The 19,666-nt window shown below is 39.4% G+C and overlaps 1 protein-coding gene across 5 annotated transcripts in view; it reads left to right on the top strand.

Annotated features, from left to right (window-relative positions):
• Positions 1-19,666, top strand: part of BEGAIN (brain enriched guanylate kinase associated) — a 161,289-nt gene that overhangs the window by 71,922 nt on the left and 69,701 nt on the right. For 2 of the 5 annotated variants that reach the window (XM_074909293.1, XM_074909292.1), the window contains exon 3: positions 11,636-11,725. The exons of the other annotated variants lie outside the window; for them this stretch is intronic. In XM_074909293.1, the coding sequence (XP_074765394.1) occupies positions 11,636-11,725 (90 nt within the window). The remainder of the gene's footprint in view (positions 1-11,635; positions 11,726-19,666) is intronic. 5 annotated transcript variants of the gene reach the window in all.

Genomic DNA, 19,666 nt, shown 5'->3' with positions numbered 1-19,666 from the left:
GAAAAATTGGAAACAGAACTGAGGTGTCCCAAATTGAAACAAATCAGCGCTCCCTGCTCAAATCAACAAAAGTGTGTGATATATACTGTTACCACTAGGTCCTTAAAAAAAGAGATCATAGCTGCTGGGCTCTGTGCTAACACTGTAGCGCCCATCCCTATGCCATTGGAACCTGGCACTTAGGTGGATTTGAAGCACTGGGAATGGGCCAAGCTCCTCCATGGACCCGTACCTCTTGCCCCACAGAGGAATCATAGCAGTACTGGTGAGCCCAGCTACTTGGCCCGAGGTAGCTCGGTGTCTGTCCCAGGACACTCCAGAATCCCAAATGTAGGTGTCTGTGAGACTGGTTAGAGAGAATAACATTTCTGTATTCATGTCTTGAAAACAAGGCCTGCACTTCAGCCAAGTACTACTTCAGAGCCCATCTCACCTTTAATCCTCAATGCCCTCCCTCTGAGAGGTATATTACATGTCACTGAATACTCACCATTATACATTCTGAATTTATATCTCTCTAGTTTTGAAAGTATATGTTAGTTTGCTATTATCATAGTTAGACATTGTCTATAATGAATAAAGCAATCTCGTGCCCGTGACTCATTGATGTACATCTGGTTGAAGACTGAGTCTGTTTTCTGCCACACAGCCAGTTCTGGCAAAAGAAAGTATGAAGAAACATATGACACAAGTTAGCCAAGCAGCTATAAGACTCACCTGAACATATACATTTTTTAATTGCTAAATGGGACATGTTCCACAACAGCCACTCTTTTTTTTAAGGAGATAATTCATTCCATTCATAACAGATTTAATTGTGCTCTGATTGCTCACACCTGGCAATTTTGTTTTGCAGCACTTTTTTTTTTTCCCAAAGCACTTTCAGAGCATAGAATGGGCCTTGCGCCAGGTATAGTATATGATTCAAGCGCTGAAATAAATGGAATGGGATATGCAGAGCCAGCTCTAGACATAGACAAAGTATGCAGTTACTGGGGCAGCTGCCTGCTTTGCCTCTGCCAGACCTGCCACTGCTACTGCCAAAGGAAAGGATGCTGTGAGTAGGCTAAAAACTCTTGCTCATCCCTCTTGCAGAAGCAGCATTTTGCTTCTTGCTCCGCACCATGCCTGCTTCTTCATGCCAGTGCTGCCATCTCCCCTGGCAGTACTTATCCACAGGGTGGTGAAATTCTGTGTTTTCAGCCTGCTCTGGTTCCTAAATTATTCTGGATTCAACCTTTGCATTGATATTTGTTTGGTTTAAAATGATATTCAGGGTAATGAAATGGTATTAAGGGTAATGAAATAATTTTCAAATCTTCCCATTAGCTAATCTGAAATTTAACCCCAAACAAATCTGAGAGTATTGGGATGTTCTTAATACATCTCAAAGACTTCCATCACTCAGATATTGTTCTTTCTAGCATTTTTTTTTTTTATTTCTCAAAAGACCCTCCACTCAAGTGACCCCCACCAGAATCTTCCTCTTATTTTCTCTTTACTGTATCGCTTGAAGTCCCATCCTGATATAAGGATTCACTATACTGCATACTGTTCTCCCCAGATCCTAAGAGATTTCATCTCCCTCATTGAACTCATACTTTAAATGGATGAGAAAAGGGTAGGAAAGCAAGTCGAGTGACAGAGAAGTGAGCTGATTTTCTCTACATTGGGAGCCATATTTTTTGTTTGACATACCCAAGAGTCCAATGTAACAGTGCCTGGCATAGATAAGTGTGTTCAAAATTACTGTTGTATACCCTAAGACAACAAAAAAATCTGTCCGTTATAATGGAGGACACATAAAACTAGAAAGAATCCATTTCAAAGAGCCCCACAGCATGCAAGATGGACTGAGAGAACCTGTATGGATATAGCGGGATAAACTCCATGCCAACCAGCCCAGGCAATTCCAGTGAATTATTTCATCAGAGATACAGTCAGCAATGAATAACATTTTCACTAAGAACAAGATTTAGCAAAAATAACCAAAATCTATGGTGGCAGGCAAGAGAGGAGGACTCAACTGGGTTTCTGAGAAGACAGAAAAAGAAAAATTATTTCTGAACTGAAATCTAGTCTCTCTTCTTTTAATTAATTCTTTCTTCTAACCTATCAAACTAAAATAGCTCAGATTATACTCTAGGGCAGTTGTTTACATACATATTTACCAATTCTCCAGTGAGCACATTTCTGAAGCAGATCACTCCATGCTTAATTTTCTCAGCAAAAGGAACGTAGAAATCTATCCACAGTGAAAGCACTCATGCTCTTCAGGGGTAAAAGATAAGGGCTATATAGACAAACCAGAAGTAAAATCTGAAGAGATGTAAAATACTCATAATTTCTATTGATTTTAAGATGCCTGGAAGCATCTCCTGGGAATGTTTCTCTAGATATTATCTCTGTAATCATAGTATTCTCAATTGAAAATACAACTGCTCTGTTGCAGTGCATTTGTATTGAAAACACGTGTGTTGGACTGATAAATGCATTTCTAGCAGAGATCAAATGATGAATTCATTAGCTGCATCAGATTCTGAAAGGTAGAACTGGCTTTCTCAATGAGCTTTCTTCCATTTCTGACTCCCATCATTGGCAGGACTGAGCTAGTGGATTCTGTTCTCCCACAAGTACCAATTTACTTGAATGTCACTGAACACCGAAGGCAGTAAGATTTGAAAGGGCTGAGATCCATTGTTAGAATAAATCTATTGACAAAAGCCTTTTTGTGAAAAAAAAAAAAAATTAGGAAAAAAAAATTTAGGAACCTAGACATTTTGGATAACAACCAATTATCTGTTATCTGCAGTTTTAGGTAACCAGATACTCCATCTTCTAAGCTGTTTTCTATCTGCTACTCTTGGAAGACTGTTCCAGAATAATGTTATTCCATCATTAGAAGTCTTCTAATTTCCAGAAGAAAATGCAATCATGATCAGTTCTGTTCACTTTCTTCATAAGCCATTGCTTTTCTTTGGAGAAAATAATTTCCCCCTCCTCCCTATTATGTTTAAAATGGTAGCCATATCCCCGCTCAGTCTCTCTTTTCTTGGACTGATCTAGACCAGCTTTGCTTTTGAGTTTGTTTTCTAAGATACCCATTAAGTTTCAGAAAAAGCCTTTTCTGTGCGTCTCTTCAGGACTGAATCCCTCTTACGAAAATGGGTGACTGGGATTCTGCATAGCATTCCCAGAGAGACATCATTGGCCTTTCTCCAGCATGCCAGACCTTCCCTCTCTTCCTGAAACACCTTGCATGATAGTTCACCGGAGCTGCTTAGAAAACACATCTTTAGCCTATGTATTCAGTGAGTAAATGAAAGTTATTCAGCTATCAGACATAATTTAGAATATCTCTTTGGGGTGAAAGGAGTATATTTCAGTCTTACGTGTTAGCTTTATTCTACTTACCATGTAAAACGTGCCATTTTAAAGGGATGTCTTATAATTATTAGTTCTTTCAGATTCTCTGGGGGCACTAGGCCTAGATTGCTGGAACTATGCAAGCACAGACCAGTCTTTGCACAAAAGAGCTGCTATTCTCAGTAAAGTTAATTCTACTCTATATTCAGTATGATATTATTCGCATATTCACATGCCTACTTAAAAACATCATAACAGATTTTGGGAAAGGTATGAAATATAAATACAAGTACAGTTGATGTCTACAGTAAATACATCTGTATATTTAGAAAAGTCTTCTTACATAGTCCATTCCTAGATGACAGAATGAGTCAGTGATTATCCAAAGTTCCCAAATTTAGAGGCTCCAAGGAAGGCTGTGGAAAAATGGGTAAAAGGGAGAATTAAACTGGCAATAAACGACTTAGAAGGTAGCTTTTAATGTATTACTTATTTATGCTTATACCTTGAGTGTCCTAATATTCCATAACAGGAGACCAAAGCATCTTTCCAAATTTGTCTCAAGATTGATAAAAATTCAATTCTAGACATAGAAGTCTTCTTGGCCAGATGCTTACTGGTAACTCCCCCATAATGTTCTCCCTGTTGAAACAAAGGTTTGTTAGGTGCACTCAAGAGAGGGCAGCTAGAGCTTTGTAAAGATTGACTGAAGTCAGACCATAAAATAGAGCAAAAAATGGATCTGCTCCTGAGACACTGGAACACAGCATTTATGATAGAGAAAAAGTAGTAGGGAAATTATTCACAATTGCCTAATTACATTAGAAGCAACACTTATTCAGCTACTTGGAGAAAAGAACCCAAGGGAAATGGAGGAAAGGACAGCCCTTAGGCCAGTCTGATATTTATTTTCCTGCATGTGGAAAGCCATTCCTCATGAAAACAGTTCTACCATTATACAGAAATTCATCATCAAAATAAATGTCTCAGAAAACTGTTGGATGTTATCGCTGACAGCATTGGAGAGCCATTACTAATACTGAAACTTCATGAGACATATAAAACATATAAGCAAGTATAGTTCCAATAGGAAATGTCTACAGACAACAAGTATATTTTGGCACCTATACAATGCGGTCATGCCTATTGCTTCCCACAAGAAATAACAAAATGCATTGAAGCCGTATACAAATATCAACTGTCATTGAATTATATTGCAGAGATGATCTATAACCTCGAAAAGTGTGACTGTTTTTATTCTATAGCAAGTTTATAAACTGTAAGACGATAAAGCTAGCTAATGCTTTCCACAATATGCAGATGATCAGTTTCCCAAGTAGGAGACTCAAAATGAAATATTATTAACAATTTATGATTATTTCCATGCAGATACTGAATGACTAATTCCTATCATATTTTTCCATAGTTGCAGGAGGGAGTGTTTCTGCACCTGTTTCTCTTCCCCCAAATCTAATCATCAGTGAAATTGTACTCAGCCAGCTGTTAAATTTCAGATTCGTTATTATATTTCATGCATTTAAACACTGAAAAAATATGAAGTCATATAGCCACAATAAAATGCTATAGTGATACCAAGAGAAGTGATCAACAGGCTTGCAAAGGCTTCACACAGTCGGATTTTGTTGTAATACCTAACTAGATTCAAGCCAATGGTGAATATTCATATGCAAACTAGAGTACCCAGTTAACGCAATAAAGTTACCAAAAATTTGGAAAAATATAGTGTGTTTCCACAGATTCTTTTGAGAGCTTAAACCAGTTTTTAATTATTAGAAATTTATGTAAAACTGATTAGCCTATGTCTCCTGTACCACCATTCACAGAGGGTATGGCATCTTAGCATTTTGAGAACAGAAAGTTCATTAATTCATTTAGTCATAAATGCTTATATTTTATTGATACACCTGTATTGAACCAACTGCCTTGTGTCTGAATGAAACATAATTTGTGGTTTGGCTACACAAGTATTTGAAGGCATCAACAAGCAAAATCAAACATTGCAAGTAGCTCCAATCCTACCACAACTGCTCTGTCAACATGCCTAATACACTGATAATTATTCATTCATGTATTTACAGCTTGAGCAGGGAAGTTTAACTCTAAAGGCTTTATATATTATTTGCCACATACATTTTCTGAAAGGAGTGGATTTAAAGTATGTACATACACATACATGTGTGTATGCAAATACTTACACATTTACTGCACAGAAGGCTGCCCACATGGTTTGGCAAATATAGATGGATAAACAGCTAGGTAAGGTAGAAATGATTACCCAGTAGCATTACTGATCACTGAGGTCACCCAAAATTTTCCGCTGACAGACTGCTTAATGCTTTGCAAAATTTTAACTAGATCAATTGGAATGTTGCATGCCATATTTTTATGTTAAAACACCTTAGATATTTCTGAAAATATAACTATGGAAAAAAACGTGGGTTTACTCATAGGAAAAAAAAAAAAAGTCAATTTTTTCTTCATTAAGAAGCCCTCAACCTGCCTGCTTTAGATCTGGGACCTAAAATATTCCAAGGAGCCTTCAAGAGTGTCAAGAATTTATGATATAGCATTTTTATAAATATTCAGATTTGCAGACTTCAAAAGCATCTGGAAAAAAAGAGATCATAGCTGTTTAACAGAGACACTTTTGGGCAACTTAATCTCACCTAGGTTCAATCTCAGTTAGATGTTCTTGATCCCAGAGTTTCAAGATGGAACAAGACCTCCTCCCTAACTCTTCCTGGTAGATTAAGCTTGCTGTAGTGTCTGGCTTCCCAGGAGGGGACGGAGAAGTGGTCTTTCACCTTCAGCATTGCAGTAGCTGATACAAGAGGAGCCAGTAACCATAATAGAAATATAATAGATGGGGATTGCACAGATGGGCAAAGCTGGAGATAAAGAAAAGCCATGGCAGGAGCTTGTTAGAAGAGTGGGGCAAGAAAAGACAAGAAATGGGATGAGGAAAAAGGGTGGATTTTTGTGCCTGGTCAGAAAGATACTGAGAGGTGCCCAAGCCAGCAGACCTTTTGCCAGTGAAACACCCTCTCCTAAAATGTCTTAAACTGAGCTGGCAGAGCAACATCTCTGTATTCCTATACTGTCGGAAAATATCTATTAACTTCACTGTCCTCATCTTCCTCCATTTATTACCCAATGGATATTCCCAGCCTCTTTATATTCCCAGGTACTCTGTTACCATTTGTGTCCACACTGTGGAGGTACTGGTCCAGTCCCTGCGGATTACTCCAACTAGGGGGCATGCAAGGTTCCATAGGACCCTGTTTTTCAATTAGAGAATTATATTTAAAATGCTCATTAAGATATATTGCTGCAGTTCCTTCAGCAGTTTTACATTATTTAATGCTGTGGTCATAGATCTGGGTAACTCCAAGAATAGAACTGCCACCCCCTTACAGAAAATGGATTGTTTGACATTTTTATTACCTCCAGCCTTTGTTCCATGGAGATGACAGCCAGTTACCTACATTGGCATAACTGGAAGGAAAGTAGGCAGCAAGCACAGCTGACGTATCTTGCAAGTCTGTGATGCTAAATCAGCATCACTGCCACGTGCCTCTTCAGTGAGGATGGGATGTGGAGGTAAAGTCGTGACAGTATGTTCCAATGTGTCCCTGTGGTTCTTCCAGCTTACTCTGTCAATGTTTCATCTAGGGTTATTACTGTTTATAAAAGCATGCCCTTAAAATACCTGCATGCTGTTAATAAAAGCAAAAATAGTTGTTCTTGTGCTTAATTTCTTCATACTGGGGTAAAATAGGGCTGAATTGGGCAAGTACAGAAATCATAATAGCACAGCTCAGTTTAAGGGTGACTTTCAAACCTCCTTCAGGTCTTAAAGAGCAAGGAGTTTAAGCTAAAATCAGATGAGGACACATTCTTTCCTGCTCCACAGAAAATCCTTCTCCCTTTAACAGTCACAAGATTTGGGGTGGCTTTTGCTTAGACACTGCCAGTCTATTCACTGTCCTCCATTCACAAGTGGAGCAACTACGAAATTCTCCAACTTCTGAAAAACACATTATTTCAGAAAAATCATTCAGATTTGCATTGGCATTTGTAAAATAACCATGTATATCCTATGTGAAATATGAAAAATAAAACCAAATCTTAAAACACTCCCCCCCACCCCTCCCTTCTTCTTAGGCTTAACTTTACTCTCAATTTTTCTACCTCCTCCCCCTCAGCAGCACAGAGAGACAGTAATAGGAGTTGCAGTCAGTTCATCACCCGTTGTCTCTGCCACTCCTTCCTCCTCAGGAAGAGGACTCCTCGCGCCCTTCCCCTGCTCCAGTGTGGGGTCCTGCCCATGGGAGAAAGTCCTCCACAAACTTCTCCACTGAGTCCTTCTCACAGGCTGCAGTTCTCCCCGAACTGCCCCAGCGTGGGTCCCTTCCCTGGGGTGCAGCCCTTCAGGCACAGCCTGCTCCAGCGTGGGTCCCCCGTGGGGTCACAAGCCCTGCCAGCAAACCCGCTCCCGCGTGGCTTCCCACGGGGTCACAGCCTCCTTCGGGCACATCCACCTGATCCCGTGTGGGGTCCTCCCGGGCTGCAGGTGGAGATCTGCCCCACCGTGAACCTCCACGGGCTGCAGGGCACAGCTGCCTCACCGTGGGCCGCACCGCGGGCTGCAGGGGAACCTCTGCTCTGGCCCCTGGAGCACCTCCTGCCCCTCCTGCACTGACCTTGCTGTCTGCAGAGCTGGGTCTCTCATACCCTCGCTCTCTTCCAGCTCCTGTTGCGCAGCAGTTTTTCCCCCTTGTTAAATGTTATCCCAGAGGTGCCACCACTGTCGCTGATGGTTTGGCCTTGGCCAGTGGCGGGTCCGTGTGGAGCCGGCTGGCATTGGCTTCATCGGACATGGGGGAAGCTTCTAGCAGCTTCTCACAGAAGCCACCCCTGTAGTCCCCCCAACTGCCAAAACCTTGCCATGGAAACACAATAAACCTACCATAAAAAGAGCAGCGGTTTTGAGGAGTAGTACATGAACCAGGGATCTTTATACATATCAGATGCTATAAATTTTATTCACCTGTGAAAAATGGAGAGGGGATCATAAGGGGCATTGTATTTACTTTTCTGATAACAGTATTTCTTAAATAGACAGTCTGTACAAGCAGTCTGTATGAGTCTACTCAAGGCACGGTGGATCAGTCACCATCTGCCACTGAAACTGATGAGTTGTTCTTCTCTAGACAGTGAAATAAGTGTTGATCGTGTTTCACTGAGAAATCCACCTTTTTTTTTTTTTTTTCAAATTGGCTATAGGTCTGTAAGTATCCTCTGTGATTATTGTCAGATGAGCCACAGACGGTATCTGAAGTAACATGTTCTAGGACAAGACAAGGAAACACAGACTATTACAGCAGTATGCCCAAATTTGAACTTCACTTGACACTGGAGTCGGTCTCAATCACATCAGTGAGGGATAAGGGAAGCTCTGTAGAAAGAAGAGGAAAATTAGTTACTTTATCATGCTCTGACATAATAAAAAGTAATTTTAAAATTTGATAATCTGAAATACTTTATCATCAGGTTTTGGGGACTGATATTTTTCCTGTAGTAAGCTACTATTTCTATACAGCAACTATACAATATTGTTTTTAAATAGGCTTATTTAGTACTTTCAATGGTTATAATTTTCTTACAAGCACAGTTTCAGAAAGAGAACAACACAGTAACAGAACTGGGAGCTTTTTCCATTTTGTTTCCTTTAAAATTTACAGTTGCTTTAGACAAAAATGTATCTGTGTTTTGCTGATTTCTGATTTGCCAATGAAAAAACAATATCCCATGTAAATTGCAGAAGCAGACAAATTCATTTTTGTGCTTGTATATCAGGCAAATAAATAAATCTTACAGTTACTAATTATTTTTCAACCTTCCACATGAGAATGTGATTAGACTGACTACAACTGACACTGATTATCTGAGATAGGATGTTATTAAATCCCTTTGGGGAGTCTTTGAAAGACCCACCACACTTAGAGCAGAGAGCTTTTCTCTGCATTAGCTCATTTATGGAGCAATTACATGGGACTTACTACTGAAAAGATGTCAGGAAAAACATTGAGCAAAAAGCTAAAGTGGAGTTCACACCCCTCCCCTCTCTGTCAAAACATTTCACAACCTTAAAATGTTTTGTCAGGATTATCTATAGCAAAGCTATTTGCTGTATACATTACTAAAAGGTATGAGATAGGTTAGATTAAGACTACATGGAAGAGAGCTGTTAATGGGTCTGAAAACAGCAGAGATTTCGCCAAGCTCAAATGTCTTCTTTGCTCCAAGAGCCACAAATTAATTAATTCTGTGGGCTTGAAAAGACCAATGTTTTCATTTCATCTATCTCAGAGTTTGCAAGTTTTATTATTTCATTAGAAAACTACTATGGAGATTTTCTCAGTGAAGTGCGGAGAAATATGCAAAATATGCTGCTTTAGAAAATCTGCACTTATTCTGGAAAAAACCTGTGTCTGAACTCACTGATTTTTTTCAAAATTAAGATTTCAAAGACCTGATTTTTAGGAACAGTTTATAATGTTGTACCTATAAATATACAGATAGAAAATAGAGAGCCAGGTAGAGATCATTTCCAAGTCTTTATTCCTAAAATGGACTGTTCTCCTGACACCCACAGCTGAGAATGAGAATGCATAGTAAAGTACCACACAACTGGTATGTATTAAATAAGTATGCACCTATTGATTATGCGATTTTCAGTTTGAGGACATCAGAAAAACTCTGAGAAATACATAATCCAAATACTGACAGCTCACTGAAGAACTGACAATACTGAGGTATTACAGATTGAAGAGATTTATTCTCACCTCCACTTTGAGTTTAAAGTTAATATTGCTGTAGATTCATGTGATGACAACACCTAAACCTTGATGCATCTCATTTTTTCTGTTCTCCCTGGGTGTCTTCACATACTTCATCCAAGTCTGGTACAGAAGAAGTTAAAAGATACTTAAATGTTCCTTATTCAATGAAGAACTCAGTGTTACAACTAGAGTAACGTGCTGGAATTCACTTAGTGCTTTTCCTGAGAGTGTCTTAAAGAGCAATATCTTGCTGCCAGTAGTTTCTGACATGAAGCTGATCCCAGGGTGGACTTACAGCAGTGGCAAGAGACTCAGCAGAGTTCTCCTGTCTCATAAACACAGATTCTCTGCTGCTCTCTGGAGCACAGTTACTGCTCCTAGAATGTGTCCACGGTCCAGAAGGTCCCTACTTTGCAGTACCCACTGTTAATTGATGACAAATGCTGGAAGGTAGGATTTTCTGCATGTGTAGTGATCACTGACCACAGGGAAAGCTTATGCAAAAACTCTGCTTCATAAATATGAATATGCTTGAGTGAGGAAAAAAATGACCCTTTACTGAGTTTATGCTTCAAGGCATGTTAGGTTGCATTTCTGATATTGTAGAGGAACACAGCAGTACTGTATGAGGAATTCTGCGTGGCCAAATGCAGTAGTCCTTACTCAGATTTTACTCAGGAAAAAACACTTTTGACTTGAGTGAGAATTTGCTTGACTAAGGACTGAACAGAGTGTTTTGAATCTTACCAGCATTGCTTGATGCTAATGTTGGACAACAGCTCTCATTGCTAATTTGCCTGCCTCGTTGGCCTTCTAGGCTCTGAATCTGTTTTTGCTGTGTGTTATTCATAGCTTATATTGCTAGTTCAGATTGCTCTTCTTTGTGTTTTTCATTTCCAGCAAATATTTTGCAGCTATTGTTCTGCGGCTGGTAGATGTGCATGGAACCTGGTATGTGGAACTGAACCTCAGCCCAGATTTAATTAACACTGTTAAACATGGTCTCACTATGGTGCTCAGAAGGAATTTTGCAGACCTCTTTCAGCGAAGCATAAATTAGTTCAATCTGATGTTTTTATAATGCAAAAAATATAAGGACTTGATTCACAAATCTTAAGACCAAATGCTTCTCCAGTAAAACAGAAGGAGTAGCACCCATTTACAGCCACCATAAGGTCAATTATAAATGCTTATTCTGACCTACAATAGTCATACAAGAAAATGTCTGTGCTGTAACATCACCTTTTTTTGTAGTTTTAATACTGCTTTAAAGTAAGATATACAGAATAATTAGTACCAAATTATGCCATAGCCTACTAATATGCAGCAAATCTAGCTAGGTTATCACTCGTATGTCTTATGAGCCATACCTAGCCATGGTTTATCCTCTATTCATGCTGCAGGGTACGAAATTCCTGGGTGCCAACCTGCCTATGGCAACCTAGAATTCTCCAGGGCAGGCTCGCAAAATCTTCACCTACTCTCTGGGACAGGTAACTAATAAGTGATGTTTTGTGAAGTTATGCTTTCTTTCTAACTTTCTGATGTCCGTAAAAATGTATCATTTCTTCACGTCAGTCTGTAGTCTCTCATCGTTCAATTGCACTATGTTTTCTGAACTAGGGAAATAACAGCAGACCTGTTTATTATAGTACTCTAGATGCTTGCCTCAGCCAAGCCTGTAATAATGGTTATTAACGTGTATAAAAACTGAACGTTTTTTAGGAAGCTGCAAAATCCACAGCTGCCTACTACCAGTTAATATTTTTTTCTGATGGATTAGTTCTTATAATACCGTTGCATTGCATTTCATTGTTGATGTCACAGCTATCTGGGCCCTTCACCCACCCTTCATAATTGCTGGTATGTATATATTCTGTCCTTTATCAGGTTTACATTAATCATCGGTCTCCCAAAGTAAAAATTTTTTCAATGCCATAGGTACAGAGGTGTTGAAAGGATGGAGGAGTTATGACTGATTCTAGTTTACATTCCTATGCAGCACATAGTATAAGTTTATGTAATGACTCATTTTTACATATCTTGCTTAGATTTTCTTCTACTTTTTCTCCTGAATTCTCTCTTTGTTCTTTATTGCTTGACTTTATTTCAAGTGGCAGGTATGTAGAAGAAATGTCATTCACTGATACTATTGTTTTCAATTACATGAAATATTGAAATATATTTCAAAGTAAGAAGTTAATTAGATAAAAAATAAAGACAGGCTAAGCTTTAGATTGTCTTCTTGCAATCGATTTTCTTTGAATGTGAATTTTTGTCTAAGGAGTGCTGCTAGTGCAGGAAAGACATAAGTGAGATTCTTTTGGTATTTTTTTGGATGTTCTACACTCTGTGGAGTGAAAAAAAGCAACAATCTTGGAAGAGTGGTTTAAATTCCTGTTTTTCAGTCCCCTGGGGCTCTGCACATGCCCTCTACTCTTATCTGGGTTTAGATGAGCTTGATGCAAAAATATCTTTGCTCTGCTGCTTTCCTTGTTAAAACCGAGATGTCCAGTGAAGCGAATCAGGGCATATAAAACTGTTCTTTAGAATGTTTGACCCCAATTCTGTGATTCCAATTTGACTGAATATTTGAAAGTCTTAAAATCAGAACAAATTCACACAGCCAGCGTAATCACGGAGTTTGATCTTCTGTGCTCTTTTTAAATGGATGCCCGTGAGGAAGTTCAGAGTCCTGGGATGACATTTAGTAGCCTTTCTGTAGGGCTCTCTAAAGAAAAACATCTCTTTTCCTACCATCACTGTCCACTTGCGGTTCTTAGTTTCAAAAGACAATAAGCTTACTCTTATGGATGACAATACCACAGTTTGTCTCCAAGTATACCAAAGCTTAAAATGCACAAATCCAGGATTTTAGCTCAGGCCATTTAACCATTTCATAAAAAAATAAACAGCATTGAAAGATAATTGATTGATAATTTTAATTTTCCTCCGTTTTTTAAAAAGCTCCCAAAAATCTAAACTTTTAGAGACCTTTTAGTATTTCCTGAAAGCTTGCTTTTTTCTTTCCTGTTCATTAACTGAAATCTTAATCACACTGTTTCAACATATCTAGACTTTGAAAATTCATCTGTAAACTTGTTTTCCAATTATATTGAAAGCACAAGCTTTCTGAAGGAACTAAAAAAACCCCACATTTGTTTGAGAAAATGAAAGGTAGTGAGTATGACAACTGTCAGCACTTACAAAATGAGTATAGATTCTATTTTATCCAGCCTGGTGCACCTTAACCTTTGAAAAACTAATGAGAAAGCAACAAAAATTTCAGCAAGACAAAAAAACCCCAAGCCTCAGTTCACCTAGAATGCTAAAGTAGTTCAGCTATAAGGCAAAAAGATAAAAGCAGCCTGTGTTTAGGTAACACACATCTCAGGCACAAGAGAAAATTTTGGGAGGGCCTGTAGTAATGATGCTGCTTCCTCACTCCGTGTGGTTCTTTGAGGTGCTATGTCCGCAGGGTAGGTGGAAGCAGAGGGCTCCTGGGTCCCCTCTGAAGAAGCACATTGTGTATTGCTTTTCACATGAATAGTGCAAGCAACTTTTCAGATGAATCCCAACTGCCTGATTTGGTCCCTCCAGACTTGCGGAGAGCTCCTTCATTTACTGGCTCACTCCAAAAACTACAGAAGAGCTAATGTCAAGGTGCTGGACTGCTAACAGGAGTTTGGAGGAATGCAGTCCTGTTCCCTCTCCTTCCCCATACATACACAAAAAAGGTGACAAAACAGAGTCTTTCACTGAAAAGCCAGTTCAGCTGAGGGAGCAGGATAAAATAGACTTGACTGAACTAATAAATCATGACATTAGGTTGGGAGGAAGAGTGTATGAAATGATGGCACAACATGCTGAACAGTGGGGAACTTGCTAGAGGTGAACTCATTTATACTCTTGCAGAGCAGAAGACTTCTCAGTTAACAAGTCCTAAAATAGTGTGCTGCAGTATATAAAACAAGGTAGGGCTCTGAATGATTAGCCAAAGGCGACAGATGGCAATTCCTTTGCCTTTTTTTCCTTTTTTTCTTTTGCTGTAATATCAGTTTGATCAAAGACTTGAGGATCATTTGTTATTGTAAGAAAACTAAAAATATCTTGAAATATTCAGGCAAAATAAGTTCATTCAGATACAGCCAGTAGCTTTCATTATTCCTGTTCAACACCTTATACATCAGTCCGTGTGTAGTAATAGTTTCCCTCAGAATTTGAATTACATGTGCACAGCTGAGAATTTTGGTGTGCCCAGGCTAAGAAGTATTATTTAATCAATTTATTAAATCAAATTAGTAATTAATTTAATTTAATTGTTTGCTTGTGTTAACAAACCAGTGATCTATTCTAATTCCAGGAAGCCTTCCAAAAAGTCCCTAGAGTTCTGTCGTGGTGCTCTGGTAATGTCATACAGCTCTGTGTGATGGGGGAACTAAATGATAAAGTACAGAGACTGCGGCAGAACTGACTGCACCAATGGCTGCTGAAAATGTCTGAGGGGTCAGTGCTGTGTCTCACTCTAAACAACAACAGCATCATCTGGTATACTCTTAGTAATAATATCTGGCATGTATTAACATTTTTTTAAAGGCAAGCACCTATGGATTCAGGTTAGAGATACAAAAGGAGCTTCTGTCTTGTAGGACTTCTGTTACAAAAGAAGATCAAAATGCAACTGTGACCAGATATAATTAAAGAGAAAGTTCAGTAATTTATGCAAAGAAAATAATATACAACGCTTATAAAGGAAAAAAGCAGTACCATCTGCAGTTCCTCCTCCCCCCAGTCCCAGTCCCAGTAGTAATTCTGTCTGACTGGTCCTGGAGCCAAAAAAAGTATATTTAATTTTTTCAGCTGCTTAGCATAAACTTCCTGATGGGAAGTGCTAAGCCAGCCCACCAAAAAGAGTCCCTTGAGCCAGGCAAAGATGAATTTCAAATCAGAGGAAAAAAGATTAGGAAAGGAAGGAAATAGCTAAGGTGAGAAGAGAGATAATAACCTCTGTCCTTCAACCTATGTCTGGATGCTTTATACCGAATGAAACAGGAATAAAATTCTTTCCCTACTACTAAAGCACATTTCTGTAGTACTCCCTTACCACACCTCCAACCTCAGTCCTTTAATAGAAGGAGTAAGATAAATTTCAGCTCACTTCTGGGCACTGGGCTTCACCCATTCTCATGATATGTCTTATCACAAATAAACAGCACAAATCAGGAGGAACCACATTCCTGTTCCAGCACAGCTTGATCCAGATGAATCAGGAAACAGACAAAAGCAAAGTGAAAAAGGTTTAATAACACAATTAAAATATAACTTTAGAAGCTTGTGAGCTGATGTGGCAGGCTGCTTTCAGTAATTTCCAGGGGGAGTGCTTATCCGTGACTACAAACCAAAGCAATCTAGAAGCTGGCCACTCAGAGCTGTAAGGAGAGCTGCTGCAACCAAAGGCAGCTTGCTCAATCGCCTGGAGAGCTCTCTTTGGCTTCCAAATCATAAATTGAAGTCTACCTCTAATTTTGCTACCTCGATTTCTCAATCCCTCACTGGTTTTTTTTTTTCCTCCTTTCTCATCACTGCTTAGTAGTCTGCATTCCCTAGTGAGACGCAGTGCAGACTGCTAGGATTCGGCCAGACATTAAAAATCAGGCAACGTCTGTTCAACAACTTCAAATCACTTTCTGTGTGAGGCAGCCCCCCCCAAATAGCCTTTGTTACAGCAAGAAGTATTTGTTGCAGTCAGCCTTTTCTGCTGCTTTCTTATCTTTTGTGCCCTGCCACTTTGCATTGTAAGTCATTTCTTCTAGCCAAATGTTTTATGCAAACATACTGGCCTCTGGAAAGCCAGAAAACAGCATCTTTTACAGAGGTGAATCTTATTCCAGAGTTACGTCAAGAGCAGAGTCTGGACAGCAAGCAATGTGAAGACCCCTTCATCCCTAGGAATGGTCAGGGTCATTATGTCTCTGCTCTCTTGGACAAATGCTGGCTGAAGTTCACCATGCCAGAATTCAACTCTCTTCTCTCCCAGTTTCACCAGCCGACTCATTTAAGATGTGGTCCAGAGTACTAGGCAACATTCGGAAAATGCAGACAATTTGGAGTAGGGCATGAACATGAGCAGAGTCCTGCATTATCATGAGAAAACAAACATACTCTTCCTACCTCTAGAGGATGAGTCAGAAAACATGTATCCCTCCTTGAATCGAACGCTTTTTTTCTTCTCTTGCAACTTTATTTTCCACCTGTTCATCCTTTCATTTTCTAGCAATGCTGAGAAACAAATTGAACAGGGACAGTCTTTATTCAGACTTCTGTAGGATTACTTACTGAACTCAGCTGTTAAGAGTCTACTGCTGGAGCTGAAATCAGTCAGTCTCCACAGACTTTAGGAAGAGCCTAACGAGACACTAGGAGGCAGCTGGGAGAAAAGCAGAGATCATAACAGCTTCTGCTGCTTCCACTGTTTCACTCTGCTTTAGTCACCTTTGAATTTGGGTACAAGACTCCTTCTTTTTCCCTGTGCACTGCATTCACTTCTTGCATGCGGCCACACTGACTACAGTCAGGTATTTAACCTCAAAAGTGTCTCGTAAGCAAAAGTGGTCATCTTGTTAATAGGAAACAGAATCATATTTTGAAGACTCCAGATCCAAATCAAGTTAGCAGAAGTATTAAATCAGTCCTCAGAGAGCTGGCTCAGCTCTCCCTTCCATGCAGCCCTGCACCAAGCACACTGCTTGTCTAGCCAGCACAACTGCTCGTGGTGGATGGTGCAAGTCCATGTCTTTCTCTCTCCATGATCTGCTCTTTAGCCTTGATTTCTTAATGCTCTGCACAGTAATGTGCTTCCTAGATGCCAGTCTGGATTCTCACTGTTCATTTTCACTTGCCCTTTGCAGTTTTCAGCACATTGGGGAAATCACAATCGCCTGCTGAAGAAACTTCATTTAAAATAATCAAAACACATTTAGTGTCTATTTCTGAAAGCTGTAATTTTATTCCTGGTATTTCTGTTCAATCCATTCAGAGCCTTAGGTTATGGATAGTACCTTTAAATAAAGGACAAGTTGTATGTCTTCATTATGAGCATATTTCAAAAATCTTACCACGGTCCACTAACAATAATGGCATTCACTTAAGACAACTCAGTGCTGACAGCTGATCCTCTAAGGGGTTTTCGCATGTCAACATGCAACTGAATTTTCATATCTTAATTGCCTCATATTACGGTTAACATTGAATGCTCTTGTTGGATGGATGTGTCTGTGGGCTTTGGATACTTGTTAGAGAAGTCACCCATTCTGCAATGAAAGACTGTCTAGTCAATATAACCAAAACATCATTCAGTTTTATTTTTAAGAGAGGTATCTCTTTTTGACCTCTCACAAATAAGCCCAGCACAGTTTAGATGCATTCACCATATAGTATCTCTTGCCTGGTCTGAATTTTTCGTTGTGCAAATTACACGAGTCAGGTACTCACATTCTAAATGAAGAAAAGCTACCTTCCAAAATCTAGCAATACTTCTGTTTTAAGGTGACTGTACCAGCTCTCCAGGTGCTGTAAATAGGTGCTCATGCTAAGGATATGTCCCACAGCACTTCGGACTTCAGCTGGTAAACATCTCTTTTTTGCCCCCATCTCCCTTCCAGATGACTCTCTTTAATGTCTTTGATAAACCATCCCTCTTCTCTAGTTTAAATTCTGCCAAAATGCCTGGAACCTAAGGAAAGGGCTCTGTTACTTGTTTTATGTGCCCATCAGTCATCTGGAAACTATCTGAGCTCCACATTTCTATCACCCACACATTTATTCTAAAACATATGTACAGGCCTTCATTCTCACAATCTAAACCCAGCTTCAGGTTGTTTATTTTGAAAATGAGTACGGGAAAAAAAATTCAAACAGTTTAATTGTTAAAAAAAAAAAAAAAACTCCAAAAGAAATCTATCTATATATGTGTGTGTATATGTGTGTATATATATCTATAGGAGGAAAAAATCTCCATGCAATTTGACAGGCAAACTGTTCATACTCTGAAGTTTCAAATATTTAACAACTTCTTTGAAAGTAATGGAGAAATGTGGTGGATATGCTGTAGTGAAAAAAAACACCTGACAGACCTTGGTGAAAATTTGCAAAAAAATAGGTAAGCTGAAGAAAGTGTATGTGAGGTTGAATTTATGGTAAAATGCCTGTTGTAGAACTCGGATACGCATTTGTGAATGCATTTGTTTGGGTACAAATGAAAGAACACAAGAGCGTTGGGATTTGTGTACTGAGCTGCAGCAGTTTAATCTACTTCCCCAGTAAAACTAATTTCAATCTCTAGTTGGTTTCTCAGAATCTGGATCTACACTTTGTAATTTGATCCCATCCCCCTTCTAATCACATGAAGCAAGCACAAGGTTAGCCACAAAAACTGTAGACATGGAAGACAGCTTTAACATTACCATTTTGAAACAGTGACCCTGAGCATGTAACACATAATCAAAACTTGATTAATATAGAAATCCAATTGCTGCTTCATTAAAGATCTTTCATTAATCTAGAAAACACTTGTAAAATGCTTGGACTTCATTTCCCAACAACTACAAATCTGAAAAACATTTTCAAGAGGTCAGGTTCAATGACACAACTATTGTCTCAAAGTTATTCCTGCTAAGGCAAGGTTTGGGTGCCTTTCTTGCAGCATATCCACCCTGGGCAGCATCCACACTGAGCAGCAGCCTCACACTGTGGGGAAAGCAATTCCAGAAAAAAAAAGTGCACAAACCAGGCTCTCTGGCTGCTCACCAGTCACTGGTCCTGGCTGTCACCAGTGGTGTAAGTCAGCACGGCATGGCTGGGCTCACAGGTGGTCCCTTGGCCCTTCCCAGAAACCCTGTCCTGCTCTTTAGACTCCTTCACAGCAAGTGTCTGTGTAGGGCTGACTGGTTTTGACTTTTCCCTAGATAAAAACCCACAGGGTGTAAGAAGAAAAGATGTCTTGTGAAATTCTGTTCCAGAATATATTGTTTCAATTTCCCTCAGTGCTCCCAAATTCCTGATCCTATGAAGCCTTTTTTTTAGAATGTGACACATTGCAGACACGAAACAGATCTGATAAACACCTTAAAAGCATTTAGTGGTTCTTTTTTGCAGTCCTCCACACAATCTAAGCAAGTGAGAAAGAGCATACTTTTACCTCATCTCATACATACAGTACTGAGTCAGGAAGAGGGGGAGTTATCTGATAAGATGTGGTTGTCTACATCTGAGCTACTTGACTAGATTCCCGTTGTAATTAACGGAAAAGGGTACTTCCAGATTTGCGTCACCTCATCTGAAAGTAGGCTTCTAAAATAGGTCAGATTAATTTCATCCTTATAGTGCCTGCTTGTTATGACCAACTAAGAATGGGAGCCAGAGCTGACCAGCAGTAT

The sequence above is a fragment of the Athene noctua genome, chromosome 6 (assembly GCF_965140245.1).
Source record: "Athene noctua chromosome 6, bAthNoc1.hap1.1, whole genome shotgun sequence".
Lineage (NCBI taxonomy): Eukaryota > Metazoa > Chordata > Aves > Strigiformes > Strigidae > Athene > Athene noctua.
The sequence above is the reverse complement of the archived record's forward strand: the minus strand, read 5'-3'. Positions and strand labels throughout refer to the sequence as shown.